Here is a 24,691-nt window from a genome sequence, read left to right on the forward strand (position 1 = left end):
TTGAAGTAGAACAGTGTCTGTAATTCTTGCTCTGACAACATGGATTGGCAAATACCTTTGTATTTGTGTGTAACTTCATGTTCTAGAACCCAGAAAAGTATAACATTGTTTTTAAAATCATCTTGTGCTTTTATTTGAAAGGTTATAAAGTAATAAGTTATGTGATATTATTTCTATCATGAAAGTGAAGCCTTAAATTTTAATAGAATATGGCAACTCAGAAGACCAATTAAAATGAGGGTAAGAGGAGGTATGTTGCACAGTTGTTAGAAAAACAAGCTAACGTGTGTGAGGCACCTGACCCATGGCAGGTCCTCGATAAATGGCAGATGCTCTTAATATCTGGCCTCGTCTCGTCATTTGTACAATTCCCCATGGCGCAAGCTAGGAGCCAAATATTCTGAACTCAGTGTTGGACCTTCACTGTTTCATGATCTATCAAAGCTCCTGATTCCATGGTGTCAGGTGTACATAGGCTTGTAGATACATTATTTTTCCTAGGCTATTGAAACTGATACTTCTTAGAATCAATATTTTTCTTATCTCCACTACATTTGTAACTGTTTGCAGAGCTGAAATTCAGATTCAGAATGGATTTAGAAATTTGTTATAGACGGAATTTAAGTGATCTAATGATACTTGGGAGACTTGTGTTCCTTTGAATTCTAGATATACTACATAGAAAAATATCTTGAATGGGTTGTCATTGAGACTCATAATTGCTGTCACTCAAGTGCAATAACTGATGAAATGCCACTCTTTTTTTGCATTCTAGGTGACACCATTCCTTGTAATGTAACCTACCCTGGGAGGCCAGGCCCTCCAGGCTTTGATGGACCTCCAGGTATTGTCACTGAGAAGTCACTGTCTCGTACACTTCCCAGATAAAAGACCTGGCAAGGCAGATGTCTTAGTCACTTTCTGGATGCTGAGACACAATACCTGACACTAACAATTTAAAGGAAAAGAGGTTTATTTGGCTCATGTTTCAGCAGTCTCAGTCCTTGCATGATTGGCTGGCTCCAAGGCAGGACGGCATGGCAGGGGGCGTGGCAGGGAGCGTGGCAGGGGGCATGGCAGAGAATAGCTGCTCACTGCATGGCAGAAAGGAAGCAGAGTCAAGGGAGGAGCCCAGAAGGGAGATGTGACCTTCTGGTCCCCTCTGCACCCTCCAGAGGTCCCACCTGTGACTCCATGCGGCGTCAGGAGGACATCTACATGTGAAATCAACAACAGATGAACCCATAGCAAATTCTGACAACTACTTAGGGTATTTCTACAATTATTATAAGGTTTTGAGGGCCTAGGAACTAGGGGTGGGCATTTGCAATGATTGCAGTTGATGCTTTGAGTGCAGTGCAGATGGGATTTTCACATATTTTTGCAACAAAATTTACCTTGATTTTGTGGCACATTAGCTAAATGCCTGCCTTCTGAGAATTTTAAAGCTGTATCATCTTTCTCTTCCATCTCCTAAGAGTAGGAAGTGCCTGCTCACTTATATGGATTATAGATTTCATTTTTTTGTTTTACATTTAAAAAAACTTTATTTTAAAAAGAAAAACAAAACAAAACAAACACAGAAACCCCCCCAAAATCAAAAACAAAAATAGCTAAAAACAATAAAAATGATAACAATTTCAAAACAAGGTCATAGGAAATTAACAATAGCTGTTATATTACATATTGTTGTCTTCAAAGTAGTTGCTCAGATCACCAGAAATGGGCATGCAAGATCAATAAAACACTTAAGAAGGAACTGTTCCTTTCAACAAACCAATAGAAATCAGTAGTATAATTATCCTAAAAATGTTATTTTTCTATGCTGATTTTGTATCATGTAACTTTATTGAATTGGTTTTCAAGTTTTACCATTTTTTGATGAAATATTTAGGTTTTTCTGTATATAAAATCATGTCATCTATAATTATAAATCACTTCTTTCTTTTATATTTAGATATTACTTATTTCTGTTGCCTGATATGAACCATAAATTTCTTTCCATACCACATTCTAAGAGAACCAACCTCTGATCAGAACCTTCTAAAACACACATGGCCAGGCACGGTTACACGGCCTGCAATCCCAGCACACCGGGAGCTTGAGGCAGCAAGATTGCAAGTTCAAAGCCAACTTGAGCAATTTAGTGGCTTAAAATAAGTCTCAAAATAAAAACTAAAAAGTACTGAATTGGGGATTACTCAGGCCTTCACCCTGAGCTACAACCCTGCCAAAACCCACCTACATGTCTACATCCCTGATTGCACTTTTATGCCTCTGCTTCATTTGAGTCAATTCCATGTTTTTAACTGAATTAAACCCAAAATGTGTATCAAGATCTTTGAACAATTCCTTTTGAATTCTTCATAGTTTACTTTTATTGGCCCTTTAAGTATTAGCATGATTATTGAAGGTGATTTTTCTTATATTAAATAAGTCCACAATGTATTTAAATGTTGAATAATGACCAACTCATGACAACCTTCCTAACCATCTGTCTCAGCACAATCATGTCGCTCAATAGCCTCCAGATCTGAGTGGCCCACAACGTCAAACGTTTATTTGTCTGTATGGATCTGCTAGTTCGTGGGGTTCAGCTGGTCTAAGGTGCTGTCTCTTGGACTGATTCCTGGCCCCAGATTCAGTTCAGATCTGCAACACACATCATATTGGGGGTGCCCTTCTCATATGATTGCAAAAATTCAAGGGGACAGGCCCAGCCTCAGAGACTGACTTTAGACCTTGGACTGCTTATGGCCATCAGTATCCCATTGGCCAAAGTGAGTCACATGACCAAGCCACGGGTCAAAGGGCAGAAAAGTTTACTCCAGCCAGCACAAGGCAGTGGTGAGAGTGTGGAAGCGTAATTCTACACCAGGGGAGTGAAGAACTAGTGGTTGCCAGTCATGGTGGCACATGGCTGTAATCCCAGCACTCAGGAGGCTGAGGCAAGAAGATTGCAGTGAATTCAAGGCCAGCCTGAACTACATAGTGAAACCCTGTCTCAAAAACCAAAAAAAAGAAAAAGAACTAGTGGTTGATTTAACATTCATTTCCACTATTAACAGTACCTTAATCATGGATGGATTAAAAACATCTGATTACTTTCAGTAATTTGGGCTTCAAAAGAAGTCAACATGCACTCTTCAAGTTGGCAGTTATTCCTTGTTTGAAGCCCAAAATTAAGAAATTATTTTAGTTAAGTCCTAGGAAGAAATAAAGGGCTTAAAGTAAAATCTCAATTCCTTTTGCAGGCATTTTTGTCCATACTGCACATAAAGACACATGCCGTGAGATCAGGGAAACAGACCTGACTTTCTTACCAGCATAGACTCTGGCTACCGCCTGCTCTCCTATAAGGTCAGACCCAGCCTACAGATTGTGTTTGAGACCCAGTGTGAGAAGATAACAAAAGTTCATCTGAATGGTGGTGTACATGCCCAAGGCTTTCAGGAAGATCCTTTACAGTATAGTTAAGGAGAAAGTAGCTTAGCAAAGCCCTCAGAGCATATGGCTCATCAAATGTTTTTGTAAACCAGGGTAGGCAGCACCTTTACTTTCATAAAATAGTAGTACTCCAAAAGAGACTTCACTCACATAGCCTTTTTAAAAACCTCATTTTGTTTCCACTTGACTTGTGTTTTATTGAATCTGTTTTGCTACTATCTAGGTCGGAAGGGATTTCCGGGTCCCCGGGGTGCTCCTGGGCCGAGGTGTTTGGATGGACCAAAAGGCCTGCCAGGCCAACCAGGAATACCAGGAATACCAGGCCCACCTGGTAAGTATTTTCCCACTTAGGAAACGTCTATCAGAAACTTCTAAGCATTTCTGAAAATGAACAACTTCAAGGACATGGCCCAGGGATCAGCGCCTATGCTCATATAGAGACACTGATAACATTTCAAATAACGTGAATCCCATACTCCCCACTGCCCTTACATTTTATTGATGGTTTTCAAATGCAAAACATCTCACTGTGGCTCTGCCAGCTGACTTTAGTAGGGCAGCACTGGATGTCTCCATGCCTTGTGCTCAGGGTATTAATATGTTTGCCCCCAAAACTCCAAGAGCAGTGTCTGTGTCACCTGCTGGCTGCCAATGCCAAGCTGAAGAGAACGGGCAAGTGGCTTTTCCTGATATAAGAGACCCTTAGCTGTGTTGTGGGGACTTGTAGATGATAATCTTTTATCAAAGCTCCTTCCATCTTGGAGCATGCATTAATAGGCTATTAGTAGTTTATCACGTGGTTGAATAGCTCTGTTCAAGTGGAATATTTGTCAGACGGAGAACACAATTAGAGAAACATCCCTGGTATATTGGACACACAAAGTTACGATTTGTCTTCCTACTAAAAATGGCAGAAACAACATTATTAAGCATCTCAGATCATAGATACACACTCCTGAGTGCTTTAGAAGTGTGTTTTTATCAAAGTAGCAGTCTTTTATGTATTGGTTCTACACTTGTACTAAATTTTCTTGTTGTTAAATAGGTTTTCGTGGTGACATAGGAGACCCAGGTTTTGAAGGTGAAAACGGGTCCTCCCCCATTGGACCCCCAGGACACCCTGGGTCACGTGGAATGACGGGTCAGAAAGGAATCCCAGGAGACCCTGCATTTGGTCACACAGGACCCCCTGGAAATCGGGGCCCTCCAGGAGTGCCAGGAATAAAGGGACCCAAAGGTGATCCTGGATACCCTGGACCTGAAGGTATAAGGGCTCTGCTATCTTGCTTTAGACAGCTAGGGTGTTTACACATTTCTCCTGAGCCCTTCACTCATACACAGACACTGACTACATTTCAAATAGCATCCTCCAGTGTTGCCTTTGCATTTTATTGGTGGTTTTCAGATGTAAGGTATCTCACTGTGGCAAGGCCAGCTCAATTCAATATGGCAATACTGGATGTCTATCTGCTCAGGGCAATACATTAGCTCCCCAAACTCCAAGAGCAGGGACTGTGTAACCTGTCCACTGCCAATGTCAGGCTGAAGGTGCAGGACAGAATGTATGAGGAGGAGCAACCCCCAGAGATCAGAACAGCGTGGATTAGGGTGGAGGGGAACTGGGTACAGTTGAGTCCTGGCAGGCAAGCTGTCCGTAGACAGGGTGTAGAGACTTTGCTGCACTTGAGGTAATAGGTACAGCAGTGAAAGTCAAGACAGGAAAATGGCCTGGGCCCTGATTCTGGAAGCACAGTGGTATTTTTCAGATTTTAATGTAAGTAAAAATAACCTGGGATGCCATTAAAATTATCGTCAGGGCCCCCAGTCTTAGGAATTCTGGATAGTGCCTGGCTGTATGAACATCAGTGAGTCCTTTGGGTGATGGTGATCAAAGTGTGGCTCTCAGACCAGAGGCTGGTCTGTCTCTTTCCTAACAGAGGATGGACCACTATTCCTTAGGCATCCACTACAGCACATTAGCACATCAGCTCCCTGCATCAGCGGATTCTGCATCCTCAGAATCAACCAACCATGAATCAAAAATATTCAGGAAAAAACCCCGCATCTGTAATGAACATCTACAGATATGTTTCTTGACATTATTCCCTAAACAATACACTGTGTCAATTATTAGCCTAGCATTTACATTGTATTACAGGTATTATAAGTAATAGAGACATGATTTATACAAAAAGATTGGTGCAGGTTACATGCAGATACCACTTATTCTTATGCAAGGGAGTTGAGTACTTGGATTTTGGTATCCTTGAGGGCACAATAGGGTGACTTAGAATACAATAGAATAAGGAACATACATACACAAAAGAATAGCACTTTTGTTAACAATGAAAATCATATTTGTAAAGATTACAAGTACAAAACATTTGTAAACTGATATGTGTTGTGAAATAATCCAGTAATGGTGCGTTGTGGTTGCTATTTTTAAGATGTAAACCAATGAACCAAAATTCAATGAAAACAGAAAAATAAAATAGATTTTTAGGTCAGGGTGTGAAATTACAGTGCATTTACTTTTCTTCCTGAAGCTTATGATACCGTATTTCCAATAGATGGAAATTTGTGAGTACAAGTGATAAAATCTCTTACAAAATGCAAATTCATACAGCGCAAATTGGGTTTGTATGATAGTGATTTGGTGTAAAGCCTCCTGTAGAGGTAGAGGTTAATTAGAATCAGGAAGAACTGCCTGGTTTCTTATTTGCATAAGTAACTTCTTTGTCATCCACATAACTTTATCAAGCAACTCACTTAGCACTGCATGGATTTTCTATTTCTTTGGAGCTCACTATCTCTATGATAAGAAAATCCATCCATTGAGAAATTTAGTTCATTTGAGCCCTGGCTCAGGATCAGGATGTTTCCCTTCTGTTACTACGGCATGCACATTTTGTTATGGGCCATCTACGAGGTTTTAGGCTGTGAATGTCATAGATGCGCTGTATCATTACAGGGACAGCTGGCATTCCTGGGTTGCCAGGCCTTCAAGGTCCCAAAGGAAGAGAGGGAAGTGCTGGGTTTCCAGGCATCCCAGGGCCACCAGGCCATTCCTGTAAAAGAGGCGCTGCAGGGATCCCAGGCCAACCAGGTGCCCCCGGGGCTCCAGGTAGTCCAGGTAAGTGTCAGGAACCTGAAGGGTCTAAGGTTTACGCTACTTACGAACAAATATACTTGTCTTTTGCCCTTTTGTGGAATTTGGCAGAAGCCTGTTCCCAAGTCAGAGACAAAGAGCTTATTACTCATGAGTCCCTTTTGGTTTGTGCCGTTAGCCCATGCCACCCAAGTCCCGTGGGAGCAATGCCAATGGGGCCAGCTACCTGCTGGCCACACATCATGGGCTGCGTTATGCGAAGAGGCTGTTGAATCCAGAAACCATTGCTTTAGGGCAGCCTGCGAGCAAACCTGCTCTGTGTATTGGAGAAAGAGCTGTATCCTCTGCCAAGGTCGCTTACTGCACACACAACCTTGAGAAGTAGCCTAAGGAAAGAAATGGCATCTGTCTTTGCATTCTTGACACAGCTAGCCAGGCACGAAAGAGTGACCTGCAAAGTCGTGTCCTTCACCACAAGGTGCTGAGGGGCTGTTGGAGTCCATTTGGGCTGCTGTAGCAATATACCTCCAACTTGGTCATTTACAAAGAGCAAATTTGTTGCTTACAGCTCCTGAGGCTGAGAAGCCCAAGATCAAGGCACCAGACGGTGGCTGTGTGTGTGGAGCCTTTGTGTCCCTCCATGGCAGAGCCGTGAGCAGTTCCCTCACATCTCTTCCATAAGGTCACAAACACCATTCATGAAGGCTTTATGCTCATCAGCCAGTGAGCACCCACGTTCTCTTCCGCTTAACACTATCTTCTGCCCACTATCACGCGGTTACATTTCAACGTACAAACTTTGGGGAGACACATGCAGACCTTAGCCCGGGCTGCTTCTAATAGGATCTTCACTTCATTATACAGATAACTAATTCTGTTATGGAGGTCACTATTGCTTTTATCCAAATGCAAGGATATGCCCACTTCCAAAGTCAAGACAAGGGCGAAACTTGCCACGACCGCTCCATTGTAGCGCTAATGCTGCCAGCCGCCGCTGCTGTGGGTCTTACACTTTCCCCTCACAGTTAATGGCTGATGGAACTTCATGTGGGCAGAGCTTCCAGCTGTGCCTACAAAGCTTCCTATTAGTTTTTCTCCTCTAGGAGTAAATACAAGTAAAACTTTTTGTTCTTTACTCCTGTTTTCCATTAAAAATATCTTTATAATCTTCATGCATCTCTACCGGGAAATATTTATTCAAATGATCCTTCCTTCTTTTTAGAGTATCGAGAACAATATATTCCTAGACAGATGTAAAATTGTTACTGTTATTTTAGCCAATAAATGCTGCTTTGATTGGGTTCAGTGGGCCCTAGACTCAGGATTTGAGCTTCTGTGAGTGTGTTTTTCCCACCTCGGTGGGAGGCCAGTACCTTTCAGCCTTCGTTCCTCACTGCCCCTGTTTTGTCTCAGGTGCCCCAGGCAGGAAAGGACAGCAAGGAGATGTGGGGTCTCCTGGGCCAGCTGGAATGAAGGGCCTCCCTGGACTCCCGGGGCTGCCTGGGGCAGATGGACCCCCAGGATCTTCAGGAATCCCAGGGCTCTTTGGGGTAGATGGGCTACCTGGTAGTCCAGGTCCAAAGGGTAAGTAGCATTTTTCTTTTATTTCTTCTTAGTCTATAAATGTGAAATCCATAGTCAGGTGAAGCTGGTTATGTACAATCATACTAATAGGACTTACTGTTCTATTACCTCGCCTTTGTCCTTCCCTTAAGGATACCACCGTCCCTCCGTCCTGTGCTGTTACTTTCAGTTGCAGAATGGATAGGTGTAGATCAGCGGAAGAAGGGGGCTGGAGGTGTTACATCCACCGGATCCATAAGCCTTGACTTTAAGAGGACCAGGCAGGACCGGGAAAGTGCTAGGGTCAGGGTGAAAGCATCGCACACTGATAACCCGTCACCCTCATCCCATCCTCTGGTCCTCTAAACCATGCGGGGTCAGCACCCAGAAACACCAGGCTCCCTGTCAGGTCTGTAGGGTAGGAAAGAGTGAGACAGCACAGCCTGTCAGTGGGGTGAGCTTGACAGCGTCTGTTTCCTCTCTGTGCAAACCCGGAGTGAGGTGAGAGCTTGCATTTCTCAGTGGACTACAAGGAACGCAGATGGAAGACTCGCACCAGCCTTTAAAATGGTTTTCCAAAAATGCCTGCTCTCGTTTTGTCAGGACCCCAGGGGCTGCCTGGCCTCCCAGGCTTTCCTGGAGAGAGAGGAAAGCCCGGCCCACAGGGCCGACCTGGCAAAAAGGGAGAAATCGGAGAGAAGGGCTGGCCTGGCCTTCGGGGGCACCCAGGAGCACGAGGTGCCACAGGTAAGCACGTTTACAACCCAACAAGGCAACATACGTTTGTTTATGGTGTTTGATCTGAACCTCTTCTGTGGTGCCTGCCTGTAATCACCGCACTGTGGGAGGCTGAGACAGGAGGATCACATGTGTGAGTCCAGCCTGGACAATGTAGCAACTTAATGAGATTCTGTCTCAAAATAAAAAATATTAAAAAGAGGTGAGGATATAGCTCAGTGTAAAGCTCTGGGTTCAATCCCCAGTACCATAAAAAAAGAAAAAAAATTTTTTCCCAATAAAATTGTGTTTATAAATGCTTAAGTCCATATCAGTTTCACAAATATATATATTTTCACAAAGTGATGTTTTGTGTTTTATGTTTTGAGTTTCCCCCAACCATGCAGAAGGGTGGAAACCATTCATGGCTGTCAGTGTAAGCTCTCAGAATCTCTGGTAGCTCCGGGACATGGTGTGTGGGCCAAAGTTTGAAGATTTTTGAACTAGAATGAGACCTCTTTCACCTGGGCCATGAGTTGAGCTGCTTTTAAGCTTCATTTAAAAATAAGTTTTTATTACTATAAAAAATAGTTTTGAGACCACTGATTTAGAGGTTCTGTGCATCCTTGTTAAGTGTTAGCTTTTGCGTCTTACCCCTAAGGCTGGGGTGAGTAAACTGTGTATTTCCAGAGTTCAGAGGAATGATCAATAATTTTTAGAAACAAGGGTTTTGCTCTTCAAGATGTTTGGGCAAACAGCCTCATATTTAAAGCAAATTACCTGTTCTTCTTAGTTGATTGATTCTCTTATTATTTTGTGTTTCATTGTTTGTAAATTATTTACATAGCGTCAAGGAATCCGAGTCACTTTGCTACCTTGGATAAGTGATGTTTGCTGCATTGTCTCACTAAAAATTTAAAAATGGGTTAATTCCAGTGATGTGGTCCTAAACTAGGTCTCTGAATTTTTAAAAAAATGCCCTGATTTACGCTGTTCTCCGACTGTGATGGTGTAAGTCTTCCCACTCCAGCATAAAAACTCTCATCATGGCTGATTTAACTACCGACGGGTTAACTAGTGGCTCACAAAATTCTCAAATTATTAATAATCAGGTTTAGCCACACTGGAACTCCAGCCCCCTCCGGCACACTGCTGCAGTCGGACAGTGTTCAAAAAATAGGCAGAACCGTGGTGCTCATTTCCTATGTCGGGAAATCTCTCCATGGAGAACCACATTGAGACACAAGTCTGTTCTTATAAGGAAAATAACAAAGCATGGTGAGGAAAGGGAAGGATTTGAATTTTTTTTTTCTTGGTTTTTCTCCGGTACCAGGAACCGAACTCACGACCTTGCGCTTGCCAGGCAGGCGCTTTGCCCCTGAGCTAAATCCCCAGCCCGGGAAGGATTTGAATTAAAAATATGAGATGGGAAATGCAGATTTTGCAGGACAGACACATTTATGAACGAGAACTTTTCAAATTTGTCTTAACTCATTGAACACACTGAGTCCTATCTGGTTGAATTTAGCAAACACTCACAGAGCACTCAGGGCAAGAGGGGACGAGAACATGAAAGACAGCCGTTCCTGCAGGACGGGGGTCAGCATGTTGACACCAGGCGATCTGGATCTGCCAGCATGAATACAGTTTCGTGACTTCAATGGGGATTTGTAAACTGCAGTGACTGTGGTAACAATGAGTTGTGTGTGTGATGTGTCCCTTTTTCTCTCTCATGATGAATATCCACAGGAGCCAGAGGACCTCCTGGAGATGAGGGAGAAATGGCCATCATTTCCCAGAGGGGAGACAGTGGGGAACCTGGGCCTCCCGGAGATGGTGGGTTCGTAGGAGAGAGAGGTAAATGCTTCAGCTTTTTAACCTTATCACATGCATCGCTATCTTTACAGATCCTTCAAGCAAGCATATGTATTAGCAACTATCCCACCAGTGTGCAGATTAGCAGAGCTCATTTCTTAGGTGTAACTACACACTGATAAAGAGCGGGGGTGGTGGGGCTCACTTCTCTTTTGCTTTTTCATGCTACAGATTTAGCTGAAGTTCATATGTCTTTATAGATTTGGGTAACCTAAACTAGAATCAGCTGAGATATACATTAAATGCTGGTTCAGGTTTAGAATATCTCCGTGATGGGTGGCTAGTATTCAAATCAATAGCACACTGACTGTGATTTTGATCAGTGTCTCTCAAAGCTCAGTGTGCATATGGATCAGCTGGGATTTTGTTAAAGTGCAGATTGTGAATCCTTGGGGTGTGGGGTGTCCAGGTGTCCCCATGCTGTGCTGCTGGCCCTCAGGAAAATCAGATGGCAAGCACTTTAGCCACCACTTATATTCTCTCCGAGATTAGGCTTAATCCTCATGTGGCCTGGCTTCTTGCCTTGCTTTTTTCTTTAACTAGTGGTTATAGGAAATGTGTTTTACCTCTTCTGAGTAAAGTATTTTCTCATCGGAAAATGAGCATGCTGGAGTGAAGGCCCCTATGTGCGTCCTCCCTCCTCTGCTCGTCTGTTGCTGGACAGCTTTTTTCACTGCGAGGTCCCTGAAACCAGAAACCTTCAAGAGGTGGTTTAGGGCAGGAACCAGGATTCCCAACTGCTTTGGCTCCATCTTTAAAAAGCATTAAGTCCTGTAGTGTAACTAGCGCCTAGCCCGGGATTCTAGCCAAGAGCTTCGTAATACTGCTGCCCTCATCAGGTGACAAAGGAGCTCCTGGGACACAAGGGAGAAGAGGAGACCCTGGAAGATACGGACCACCTGGATTTCAGAGAGGGGAGCCTGGCAGAAATGGGCAGCGTGGGCTTCCTGGACTCCCTGGCCCTCCAGGTCCACCTGGGCTAAGAGGGATCATTGGTTTCCCAGGATTTCCAGGTGACCAGGTAAGGGGCTGCTGCTCCACGAGAGGATAAATAATAAAACCTTCCTGGTTTCAGAATCCTTTAAGGAGTCATCATTACCAAGGTGGATCTGGGCTGCTTCCTGGCTCTTGGAAGACAGGAGAACCACAGGGAAGATGGCGTCTTCCGAAAGGCCAGGATGTGACCAGTGCTCTAACGTACATGCGCAAGTCACATAACTCACATGATCCATCCTGGCTTTAAGCACCTCCACGAGACTTGTTCCTGCTTTACTGCTGGTTTAGTGGAGTAGAAGGTTATCCTGAAATCCCACCCGGATTCTGGTTTCTCAGCCGCCCGTCTGATTGACGATATCACAGACTTTGCTTTAAATATAGTTGCTCTTCAGAATCAGGAGTAACTTTCCCTGGAGAAGCCAGACAATATAATAAATATAGTAGCGTACACCCTACTTCTGGAAATGTAATTCACTATCCATCTTTTGGAAAAGCTGCCAGGCATGGTGGTGCATACCTGTATTCCCAGCACTCAGGAAACCGAGGCAGCCATGCGTTCAAAGCCAGCCTGGGCAGCATAGTGAGGTCAAGGCCAGCATGAAATACATAGTGAGACCCTGTCTCAATGTCCTCCTAAAGTTTATGAAGTTTATAATATAATATGACTTTTAATAATATTTTATTTAATATTAACCAGTCAAAATTAAAAATGTAATTTATATAGTGCAACTACTATTTGCCATGTTTACAGGATAACATGGTACTGTTAACATTGATAGCTGTCATACTAGAAGAATTTTGTGAGTTTTTGAAAACTAGACACCTGTAAGCCGGGTGTTGTGGTGCATACCTGTAATCCCAGCCCTAGAAATCATGGGCAGGAAGATGGTGACGCTGCGGCCAGCTCGGACTGCAAAAGCCCACTTGTCTCAAAAGCAGACATGCTAGACCTGTGCCGTAGAGTGTCTGCAATACATTTCCAGGCTTTTTTTCACCACTCATTGGTTAAAAAGAAAATGTACCAATAAAAAAAAAAAATAGATTGCAAAAAATTATAATGGGATTGCATCATACATGTGGCATTTGTATTGGAAACACAATGGAGGTCTTACTTTTGTTTCATTCAATTGTCAGGGTGAGCCAGGTTCTCCGGGCCCCCCTGGATTTTCAGGAACTGATGGAACAAAAGGACCTAAAGGTATGGTTTGCAAAAGAGCAGAAATCTGTCAAACTCATACTCCTGGGTATTTGTAACATTGTGAGTGAGCATCTTTTGCATGATTAACACTCAAGAGGCACTTAGAATCTGCTATGCAAGGTCCTGAGTTCAATTCCTGATACCAAAAAAAAAAAAAAGAAAAAAAGAGAAAAGAATCTGCTGCACAACACTTAAAACCCAAAGGGCTGTCCTTTGTCAGTTAGTTCCAAGGATGCTAGGTAGGGAACAGCGTACCTGCAGCCCTACCAGGTTTCTTCCCTAGGGGGGATTCCCAGCTGCCACGCACACAGCGACACAGCTCCTGTAATGACAGCTCAGGTGCAAGGAGTCTGGAGCCACAGCTGTGGGCAGTGTCCACCTTGGCTTAGAACTGCCATGTCTAACAGGAGCCAGTCTCTCTTTTGAGGACTTCGTTAAGGCCAAAGCCATGCCCTTCCAACAGATGTTAAGAGTCTACTTAGGAATTCTGAAGCCAGCCATGATTTATAATTGAATTATTTTTATCTTAAGCCAAAGGATACCAATATCGCCCCCCACCCCCGGAACTTGATACAAATTTCATTAAAAATTTCATAAAAATTTCATCTTGTGCGACTTATGGTCTCAGTTACAACCACTCAACTAACTATACTGTTGTGATATGAAAGCAGCCATACACAGCATGTAAACAAAGGGGCGTGGCTATGTCCCAATAAAGTTTTATTTACAAAATAAACTGCAGGCTGAATTTGGCCCCACAGGCCCTAGTTTTATCTTGTGCCAAAAACAGTGTTGTCTTGTAAACACGCCTGACGTTCTATCTTTATCAGGATTTCAGGGAAACCGGAACAGAAAATTTACCCAAGGTAAAAAGTATTCTTAGAGAAAAAGAATCGTCTTATTAACCCTTTAACTAGACAAACAAAGAAATAAGCAAAAATCTGAATATCTTAAAGCGATTCATCTTTTAAACCTTAACCTCACTATCTGTGAATACACAAATTTGATGTGCAGCTAAACATTACTTTAATGCAAGTTAAAATAAATAACTTTAAAATATAAATTAATAAACCACCTAAAATCATTTTGCCACTAATGATGCATGCTTTTTGAGAGATACTCTATAAATAATGTGATAGTTGCTGTAAGAAAACTATCTTTTTTTTTTTTTTGGTTTTTCTCTGGTACCGGGAACCGAACTCACAGCCTTGCACTTGCCAGGCAGGCGCTTTGCCGCTGAGCTAAATCCCCAGCCCCAAGAAAACTATCTTAAGAAACAGATATGCTTATTATTCAGTGGGGATAGTCTAGATCACCTTTTCAGGAATGGTTATAAAGAGGGAGTTTCTCCTATTTGATTGTGATATTTTAAAGCCTCAGCATTAGAACTCACTCCTCTGCTGTCTTTAGGAGTTCATTGTAGTCCCTTTGCCTCTTTTCACACTTTAAAGACACCTGTTCTCCTTTCCTTACTGCTTGTATTGGGCCACCTTTGCAAGGGGTCAGAATGCACTCAGGGTACCCGGACTGAAAGAGATCTCGTGGAGCCTACAGACGGGAGACCCAGCCCTGCAGGGTGTAAGCCCACTCCTCAAGCAACTCATAGTTTCTTGCTTTTCTCCAATGTCTGTGTTTTGCTTACTCGTCTACTGACTGGCTTTATCATTCTCTACTTCATATTTTCTCTGGGTTGGGTATTTCTGGGTACGTTTGAATTGTATTCCAACGTGCTGCGCATCAGGGCAACTCGTGATGATTCTCATGGTGTCTGCACCCATCGTCAAGGATCTCAAATTCTCACTTTTTAAATTTCAACTCCTGAAAGAAAGACTGTCTGACTTGGGATGGACAGATTTCCAGCCCCAAGTGGTAATGCATAAAGGTGAATAGGGTCAAGTAGAGTGTTTATTTCCTTAAGGCATGAGGGGGGCCTCTTATGACACAGTGTTAGTGAGAAGATTATAAATCATTCTCATGTCCCAGGTTCTCTTATAAAACCATCTATTGTTTTGCCCACCCGCCCCCTTTGAGTCCTTTCCTTGTAGTTGGCTCCCATCTTTGGACCTGGAAGCACATATAGCATTGCTGGAAAGCTTTGTGGGACTCAGGTGTCAGTGTCTGCAGCAGCCTGTAAATATGTGTCACTTGTCAAGCGTTCAATAATGTATGGCTCTGTGATTTTTTTTAATAGGACACTGAGTTGACCTTCCTTAGAAGAGAGTGTGAAATGGGTTGCAGCAGCTGAAACAGTGACAACTTCTAATGTTTTTCTAAAGATAATATAGACTCAATGCCAAGTACTTCCTTCAACACAAAACTGAGTTTGAAAAATAATTTTAGGAATTTAGAAGTTCAAACATCAACATCAACGTCTGTAGTTTCTTATGATTTTTGTAAGCTATAAAATTAGGGAGAGTGTGTGTGCGGTGTTTAAATCACATCTTGCATCTATATTTCTGTGTGTTCTCATTTAGGATAAAAACTGTCGTTTTTTAATCCTTTGCTGGAACATTTGAAGATAGCTTCTAGATACAAATATTCAAAAAAGTATGTTAAGTCTGTAAGACCAAATTCCACCTTTGTAAATGATGTTTCATGTGTTTTATTTTGCTTACAGGAAGCAAAGGTGACGCTGCCAGTAGGTTTGGTCCACCTGGTCCGAAGGGTGAGCCTGGTAGCCCTGGGTGTCAAGGTATAGCTATGTGTTTTGCTTACGAAAACAAAAAAGGAGTCTATTTCAAAAAATAAACAACTGCCTATGTGCATCTAGCTGGCAGTGACTGTATCGGTATTTTCTCTCCCGTTTGCCTACTGAGATACACATCAAAAAGATTATGTGCAAAGCTTCCCTGGCACTCTCGTCCCGGAAGGACAAGGGGGTCAGATCCTAGGGGTTCCCAATCTTTTCCCCGCTGTGGCTCACATGACCAATGACACTGACGCCAAGTGCCCCTCCGAGCAGCCCTATACTTCGACAGTCAAAAGAGAATATTGCAAGCAGTTAAAATTGCTTAAAATGGTACAGTTTTGCAAACGTGAGAGATACCTTGCAGGCCCCATCACTTACAGTAGCTGCAGGTCTTCCTGGCACCCTGTCTATCCCACTGAGAACAGCACCTGAGAATGCAAGTGAGACCCACCCTGCCGACCTGTCACACATCTGCTCTACTTTCCTAAAAATCAAACCAGAACCAACGTAAAATTTCACCACCACCGAGAAATCTCAGTCACTCAGAACAATGGTACTTTGTTTTTCACTAGCAGCTGACGTGGATTCCTTCCCTCAGAAGGAATTTCGATGTGCCAGCAAGTTCTTATCTCTCACCCCTGCCGGCCTCACAGGATCTCCCGCGGCAGAAGGGACCGTGATGCTTTGCGATGCTCCACACTTCCCAGGGAAGGGGAAGTCGCTCTAGTTCAAGCCAGCATGTTGAGCCTCACCCCTAGAGGGCAAAAGTGTCTTAGGATGTTTTGTCTTACTATTTCGTACTCCTGTTTACCTGCCAGAAAATATTGAAAAATACAAATTGACACTCCCTTTCTGGTCCCCGGGGAACCGTTCATCATTTCTTAAAATATACACACCTTCGGACTTGGAAATTCTACTCCTGAGAATTTATCTAAAGTCAGTAATTGGACAAGGGCATGGATAGAAGAGATGTCCATCCACAGAAGATCCACTGAGTCACTTATGGTCAAGAGCGTTCAGGTGATAGTGGTCCTATTAAAAATGAGTTTTATATTTACACAGATCTCTTGTAAATTAAAAGACTTCCTATTAATAATTCCATAGTTTCCTTAAAGTTCCCTCCGGCAATAGCCATGTTTAATTTCACGTAACAGAAAGAATATAGAAAGCAGAAGCATTATGGGAAATAGTATTTTCTTTGTCATTTTATAAGAAACTGTAAAAATGGATGTCTAGCAGAAAAACAAGCTGCTATGTTGGCAAAAACTTCCTTTCACAGGGATACACGTATTAAGAGAGTATCATATTTTAACTGAAATGTAGAACTCAAATATTCAGCTAGCAAGGAAAATAGTCTTGGGGTCAGCATTAAGGAAGTTCAGAATAAACGCCAGAGTGAGACATCTCAGAAAGGAGAACGTGCTGGTTGGAAGTCAGCCTGCCTCATTACTGAGCGTTTCGTCCTGGGCGAGGCGACTGTCTTTGTGCTCGGTTTTTCTCTCCTAGAAATTGGCCCTATGCACAGGAAAGAACTGATCTGAGGAGTAGATGCAATACCTTGAAATAGATTTGCAAACTAAAAATTACTACACAGATGTAAAGTGCAGTCATCATGGTGATGAACTCAGCAAAACATTAGGAGATTTTTCCACACTTGCTGATATTTTTGTTGTAAACCCTGAAGATATAAAATTTTACAAGCTTAAAGTAGTCCAAACTGAGGGCCTCTAATGGTAGGTAGTATTTTAAGTTTAAAACCGTCAGTGTGAGTTATTTCACGCATAGGCTAAGTTTTACAGCACATTGGCCTTGGCCTAACAGCCGGCCTGCAGTTATCCCCATTGAAATTGTGTCCATTCTTATATGCCATGGCTTCGGCTTAGCCTTTTTCAGTTATATGTTACTCAGCAGCATACAGTTTATGTACGTATGCTATTTCCACGGGCTGGGAAAAGCTGTGCTGAACCGGAAGGAGGCTGATGAGGAAGTGTAGATGTGTGGGTTGCCCCAGGATTGTGTGTGACTGGGTGGGGCCAGTCTTCTCCTCCAACCCTCTTCAATCCACAGAGGAAGGACAGCATAGACTAGCTGAGAAATCCTGCTGCTAGCGCAGCCACAGATTTGGGAGATAAGCCTCCGAGTGCTTGTTATTTCCTTTGGTGCCAGTAATGACTGTGCTGTACTTCTACTGCAGGAAGCTTCTGGGGAGAAATAAGGTAGCACAGAGTGAGACTAATAGATGTTGGATTTGATCGAGGAATAGATGCGGACCGAGGCTTGTTGCATGGGTTCTAGTAAGCCATGACTATACCCTCCATGGGGTTGTAAATACAGAGGCATATATTTTATTTGCAGCCACTGATTTTCAGCAAAGACTATTGTTTCATCCTGTAAGTATCAGTTTATCCTTACTAAATTAGCAAGAAGCCAAGTCAGTGAATGGACAGTCCGCAGGAGGAGCACACACTTGGAGTTATGGCACGGAGATGCCCTCGAGGGTGATGCAAGGGGACTGTGTGAGTGGGTTACTGACTTACTTCCTCCAACCCACAGGCAGCCCAAGCCAGGGACCAAGTGTGGAGCTGGGCTTGGTGGCACCAGCTTGTAATCCTAAGACTCTGGGAGGCCGAGGCTGAGGGTCTCAAGTTCCAGCCCAGCCCGGACAATTTGACAACTTAGCAGGATCCTGTCTCAAAATTTAAAAAGGGTAGCACAGTCCAAAGGCCCTTGGTTTAGTCCCACATACCACAAAAATAAACAAAAAGTGCTGAATGGTCTCCTCTAGAAGGCTAGAGTAGAGCTGTGCTATATTCTGTTCAGGATGCTACTCTCGTGAGAAAGGGACTATTTCAGATTTTTAAAAAAATCTTAGACACATAGCCACAAGGTGTGATGTGTGACTCCGGCATCAACTTGGTGTAGACAGACCAACTATGAAAGGCATTGTGGGGACCCTGGGAGAGATTTAAGTTTAGAACAAGCATAAGATGGCAGTTAGGGATTGTTATTAATTAGGGATTGTTATTAATTTTTTTTAGCTGCAGTGTTATTTTGGCTACATAGGAAAATGTTTTTAGTTATCAGGCTCACCTCCTAAAATATTTAGGAATTCTGTAATGGCTGTGACTTACTTTAAAATATTTCAGCATTTAAAAGAACCAAAATATCACATGATTTACCTAAAAATTCTACTCCTAGAAATTTTTTCTAGGGAAATAATTTAGTAGGTGAAAAATATCGATTAAAAATATGTAAAAATCAGCCAAGCATTGTGGGATATGCCTATAGTCCCAGCACTCAGGAGGCTGAGGCAGGAGCATCACCATGAGTTTGAGGGCAGCCTGGGCTACATAATGAGTTCAAGGCCAGCCTGAACTACATAGCAAGACCCTGTCTCAACAAACAAAAAACTAAACAACAACAACAACAAGGTATAGATATAGATACAATTTTGCATAATACTGAAGAGAAATAACTTGAATGACCAACGAGAGGAGTAGATTAAGTAATTTAATTAAAATTGAATCAGCAAGCTATTAACCAGTTACTTGAAAATGACAACTGGGGAAACTAAGATAAACTTAGAGTATTACTTAGGATGCAACACTAATTTAAATTTTTGGAATATAAAATTGTGACTATTCTTTGCACGTGTGTCATAGGAAAATTGTGTTATAGTGGTAGATGATGGACATTTTGTTTCCAGTTTTCTAATGTTATCCTCCTTTTCAGTGGAACAGATTTAAAGAATAACAAGAGCTGAAGTTGGCTGTCTCACAGGTTTCTTGTCTCAAACGGCAATACTCAGATTTTTATTTTTGCTTCTTTAGGACATTGTGGAGCCCCTGGAGATCAGGGCTTGCCTGGAGTTCCAGGGCTGAGAGGACCACCGGGAAGGCCAGGATCCCCTGGCTACCTGGGGCCACCAGGCTGTTCAGGTACCTCGGAAACTTCTGGAGCACTCACGAATCTCTTCCTGTGTCACAAAGCCAATCTTCTGTTAGGCCTAGGTTGAGACAGGGCTCTGCCATTTCCAGACCTGTGTCTGTGGGCAGATCACATAAGCTTCCCTTTTTTTCACGGGTAAAGCTAGTCCAATCCCACAGGGTTACACTAATTACTGGGAGTAAAGACCATGCCTGAAAGGAGCTGACATGGCTCCTGTCACAAAGGTGGTCTGACAGTAAAAGTGCTTTTCAAGCCCTCTACTTCACTCTCCCTTTGTGATGCTGAAATCCCCTACCCCTTCTTGCTTTAGACCACAGGCAGATGTCACATTTAGAGTCTAATGTTTTAATGACCCCTTTCCTGCCAATTCAGAAAAAAGGAAAAAAAAATTTAACATCATAATTGGCAACTTTAATCATTTAGGACTGTATTTTTCCTTCTGAAGTGAAGTGTACTTTTCTCCTTAGAGTTAAGAAATTTAAGAAGAAACTGCAGTAAAATGAGGTCCCCGGTTACCCATCTATTAAGAACATAGAGGGCTTTTTCAGCACTGTTACTCATGCATCACTGGGTATCTGTAGAACTTTCCTGCTGTCCACAGGTGATCAGGGGATGCCTGGGCTGCAGGGCCATCCGGGAGAAACGGGGCATCCTGGGCCTAGAGGCCTGCCAGGGGACCCAGGGATGCCAGGTCCTCCAGGAATAAAAGGTAAGTTCCAGGGCTTGTGGATCTAGCCCAAGCAGACAGATCTAGCCCAAGCAGTAGCCAATTTGTAGCCCATTTCCTGACCCCATGAGTGACTCAGCTCTTGGCCATGCCTGGTCTCATGTATCAATAAACATCTTCCTACTCCTCCTCACCCCCAGGCCCAAGGCAGGGGCTGCTGTGACCTGCCCCCTCCCAGGGAAGGTAGCATTTCCATCTCATGCTGCAGATGTTAGACTGCTGGTTTTCATGATATTCAGGTCTATCCATTTATTTTCTCCACAAGTAGATAAGCTCCTATTACATCCTAGATTCTGTGTCAGATGCTACGTGCAGAAGCTGAAGGAAATAGACATGACTTCTACCTTATTGGAGCTCACTGGCTAATAGAACAGACAGACATTAAAAATATAGTGTAATAAATGTGCCTTCAGCAATTAGGATCAATGGAAGAAAGAAAAGAATAAGGTGGTATGAAGGAACGAGTGTTTAATATTCATTATCTTTGTGAAATAAAGACACATTTTTCCTGGTTGAATTTTTGGCCTTTGGTTATAAGTATGGATATAAGATAACATGATATGATATGATATACTTGTTATTAAGAAGTTTATCACACTCACCCCCGATCCATGATACTTAACTCTAGTCTATGTTCTTGAATTTTAGAAAAAGTACTTTCTCCATGGGTGGTTTTTGCCCTAGCATAACACCCATATTCTATCAGTTTTGTTGCCTAGAGGACTGTCTTACCAAATAGAATATGATTTTTGAAAAGCAAAAGGAACACCTTAGTACCCAGTAGACACCCAATAAATATTTTGGTCGGCAGTATGAATAAATAAATGGTCAGACAGAAGAATATACAATTAAGTTAGTAGCTATGAGATCAAAAGTCCACACCGTAGCCAACAGTTGAAAGTTCAAGCTTCCTTCTCTTGTAACCAAGCTGTCTTTGTCTCATTTCTCTATTTTCTCCCATCTGCCTTCTGCTCTAAGATTTACACAGATCTGCAGTGTTGGTAGAATGAAACTCAAAAGAGTTGGAAACCATTTCTGAGGTTAATCATTTTATTGTTCAACAACCCAAATTGTATTTTTCCCCCATCCCCCCTCCTTCAGTCATGAGCTAGCTTTCAAATAATTGCAGTTTTTCGTATGTTGTGGTGTGGTGTACATTCTTTGATATAACACTGTGGAGAGAAAAGCCGTTTGTTTTGAAGAGGCAGTACACAAGACAAAATAGCTTGGTGCAGTTCTCTATCTTTATTGACTTTTTAATAATGTGAAGTCTAGACATTTGTGATGAATTTAGGGTTTCAAACAAAAATGATCATTCCATTGTTTTTTAAAGTTTCCCTAGTAATTGTGGCCATTTCTTGTCTCTGGCAATTCCTACAGCCCTCATGAGGTATTCATTGACAGTGTGTGTGTGTGTGTGTGTGTGTTTGTGTGTGTGTAAAAAGTCAGGAAACAACTTAAAGCAAACATTTTCTATTATTAACCACTCCTATTGCATTCCCACATATTTCTCCCCCTCCCAGATTAGTAAAACAGCCAGATTTTCAAGTGTCTTTTTGCCATAAAAAAATGCACTCAATTTGATCCAAATGACAAAGCTCTTGTTACTGTTTTCAGTTCTTCTTTTCCTTGAATGACTTTACATTTATCACATAACTCCACGATGGCATTATTAAAAAAACAGTGAATAGCTAATGACTTTGATCCATAGCAGAAGTACTCATAATCTGTGAGCACATCGCAGTTCTGTGCAATGAAACGGGGAGTTCGTGAAGAAGAGAAGATGAGGGAGAGAAAACAGCTCACGCCCTCACACTCTGTGCAGCCCTGTCTGCAGTGGTGCCTCGTGACCATGTAGTGACACTGTTTCACTGCAAACAGCGCAGCCGCAGATCGGCCTAAACAAAGCAGAACAGGGAAGTGCGTTCCTGAGAACGAAAGCATCTACAATATAAATACATTGGTGCAGCATATCATGCTGATGTAAAAACAAACCACACGCCGGCAGAAACACTTTGAACTGAGAAACTAAACATTTGAAGTATGTTCTAAATAAGTCAAGGGGACTGATGATCTTGTTTGAACAAACCATCTGCTGGCTTTAGAGTTGAAAGTCCTTTGCTCTGTCAGAAAAGGCCATATGGATTTTGTGTCCAGCTTGTGTTCAAGCAGATAGAAACGTTAACTTTAACATAGGCTAAAAGTAGCTCGAGTCCTAGGTTTACACTTTTTATGAACATAGGCCCTTTGACAGGAAAACAGCCAGTTCCTTGTTGGGCCTGAATATAAGCTTGGAAATACAGAACCCTAAAGAAAATTATCTATACCATGACAACACCATAAAGAATGTGGACTGAGTATTTTGCCTAGTGGCAAGTCAACCATTTCCCTTTAGAAAAGCGCTTTGAAATGTCTCCTATCAGGAAGAAATGCCATACACCTGAGAGCTATGGACATTTTAGCAATGTTCTTGTCTCTTTTTACAACCAACTTGTTCCCCTCCTGCCCCACCCCTCACAGCACTTTCTCCGCCCATCCGATGGCAGTTTTTTATTCTGCCCTATCAAGATTACTTCTCTCTCACTTCCTATTGTCCCATCCGTGCCTGTCATGAGATACTTTCGGGGCACTGAAGCTGTTTGCATTAGGAAACCATATTCTGTGCCCTTAATAGGTACTTGTATATTGGCTGGATTACAAAAACCAAAAACTCTGAATCTTATTTCAAGACTTTTTTTTTTTTTTGGTAAGAGGCTTCAAGCTTTTTCAACTATTATCTATAGTCATGAAAGTTTCTCTTCCCCACCTGCTTTAAAGTTAGGTGGCCAGCTGTTCCGTCTTTCTTGGACCAGAAGAAATAACTCACCCTGTACAACAGCCAGTGTTAAAGCTAGGGAGTCCCACGCAAACGGGACTGCAGTGAGCACCCTGTTATAAGTATAAACCTGAGTAAGGCTCCTGGGGTATAGAATTTCAGGCTCTAGAACAAAAATACAAGCTGAGTGTGAATTTAGTCACACAGAGGGGGCTGCCTCGCCCAGGTAGAGGCACAGGTGTGCTGGAAGGGAGAGGAGCCCCCCTGGACAGAGGAAGAGCCCCGGGCTGTGAGGCAGCCCGGTTGTTAGGGGATGGTTGTTAAACAGAAGGACATCAGAGAGGTGAATAAAAATTCCTCATTACCCAGGAATGTGCTTTGTTAACCTAATTGCCTCTCATCTGCAGTGTATATATTTCATGCATGAACAACTTCCTGATTTAGAGATGGGATTGGTAAAAAGCTTTCAGCAAAAAGACAAAAATTACCCTTAAAAACCTATCTAGATGTAGCTGCATTCCACTTAGAAAGATCACCTTGGGTCAGTAAAGGCAGGGTGGGTTCAGCAATGGCCAGGGGCTGGGCTGTGACAGCCCAAGGCCTGGGAGTGTTGATGTGACAGTGGGGGTTGGCAGAGGCTGGGACACTGTACCCCTAGCCAAGTCTCTCAAGCCATCAATCCTCGTGGCGAAAGCTGGAGATCAAAACAAATGGAAATAGCAAAGTGGCCTCAAAAAATTTATGATCATTTCAGATGGATTGCAATAAATATCCAGATTTGGCAGATGAAGAGGGCCCTTGTGTTCTTTTCGTACAAATGTGAAGTATTGGCTTATAAAATAGGAAAGCAGATTGGAAAACAAACTGAGTCAGAGCTGTTAAAAGTGATTAGGACATCAGAGATTTAGGGAAAATAAATATACATTCCCACTTTTTTTCCAGTGCAAGAGAATATGGCTCATTTGAATCCATCTAAAGTTGGGCTGTCACAGAGAACCGCAACTGTCTATTTGAAGTGCTGACGATAAATCGGATAGAATGAACCGTGCCCTGCCTTAGTACTTGCTTTCATGCACAGATAATAATCAGCACTGAAATTATTTCGATCGAAATGGATTCTTCTAAATTCTCTAAATCATATGTCTATAGACCTACCAAAGGCATGGCACGTGAGTGGAAACTGTAGCCCACTTTTCAAGCATAGATTTTTCTCCACCTGTTCAACTCCCTCACCCTTGGCTTTGCACATTTTCTCATTCACTTGCTCATTCAACAAAGCGTTTATTGAACACCTACTACCAAGCACAGAAGATGCGAAATGTGGGGTTAGAGAGATAGGAGCTGATCTTGCACTGTGATTCACCCTGACATTGGGAAGACAGCTGACCAGAGAGGGGTCACACAGTGGCACAGGCAGAGTTGACAAGGGGACCGAGGTAGGTATCACAGGCAGAGATGAGGGGCGCATCCTTGGGGGTCAGTCACATAAGCTGAAGATACTCCTGTCCTAAACCTGAGAGATTTGACCCTAAACTAGTAAAAGGCTGATTGTGTGGGGCGGAGCTCTGAGTCCTGGGTGAGAAAGAAGAGCACCTGGATGGAAGATC

At 42.7% G+C, this 24,691-nt stretch overlaps 1 protein-coding gene across 1 annotated transcript in view; it reads left to right on the forward strand.

Annotated features, from left to right (window-relative positions):
- The window catches only part of Col4a4 (collagen, type IV, alpha 4), a 118,872-nt gene that overhangs the window by 70,436 nt on the left and 23,745 nt on the right, over positions 1–24,691 (forward strand). Inside the window, exons 26-37 of the mRNA XM_013519818.1 lie at positions 776–844; positions 3,671–3,778; positions 4,493–4,711; positions 6,419–6,580; positions 7,970–8,140; positions 8,723–8,866; positions 10,586–10,693; positions 11,551–11,732; positions 12,842–12,905; positions 15,523–15,597; positions 19,425–19,532; positions 20,144–20,251. Coding sequence (XP_013375272.1) covers positions 776–844; positions 3,671–3,778; positions 4,493–4,711; positions 6,419–6,580; positions 7,970–8,140; positions 8,723–8,866; positions 10,586–10,693; positions 11,551–11,732; positions 12,842–12,905; positions 15,523–15,597; positions 19,425–19,532; positions 20,144–20,251 — 1,518 coding nt within the window. The remainder of the gene's footprint in view (positions 1–775; positions 845–3,670; positions 3,779–4,492; positions 4,712–6,418; positions 6,581–7,969; positions 8,141–8,722; positions 8,867–10,585; positions 10,694–11,550; positions 11,733–12,841; positions 12,906–15,522; positions 15,598–19,424; positions 19,533–20,143; positions 20,252–24,691) is intronic.

This window comes from Chinchilla lanigera, unplaced genomic scaffold (assembly GCF_000276665.1).
Source record: "Chinchilla lanigera isolate Chin_1 unplaced genomic scaffold, ChiLan1.0 scaffold00052, whole genome shotgun sequence".
Lineage (NCBI taxonomy): Eukaryota > Metazoa > Chordata > Mammalia > Rodentia > Chinchillidae > Chinchilla > Chinchilla lanigera.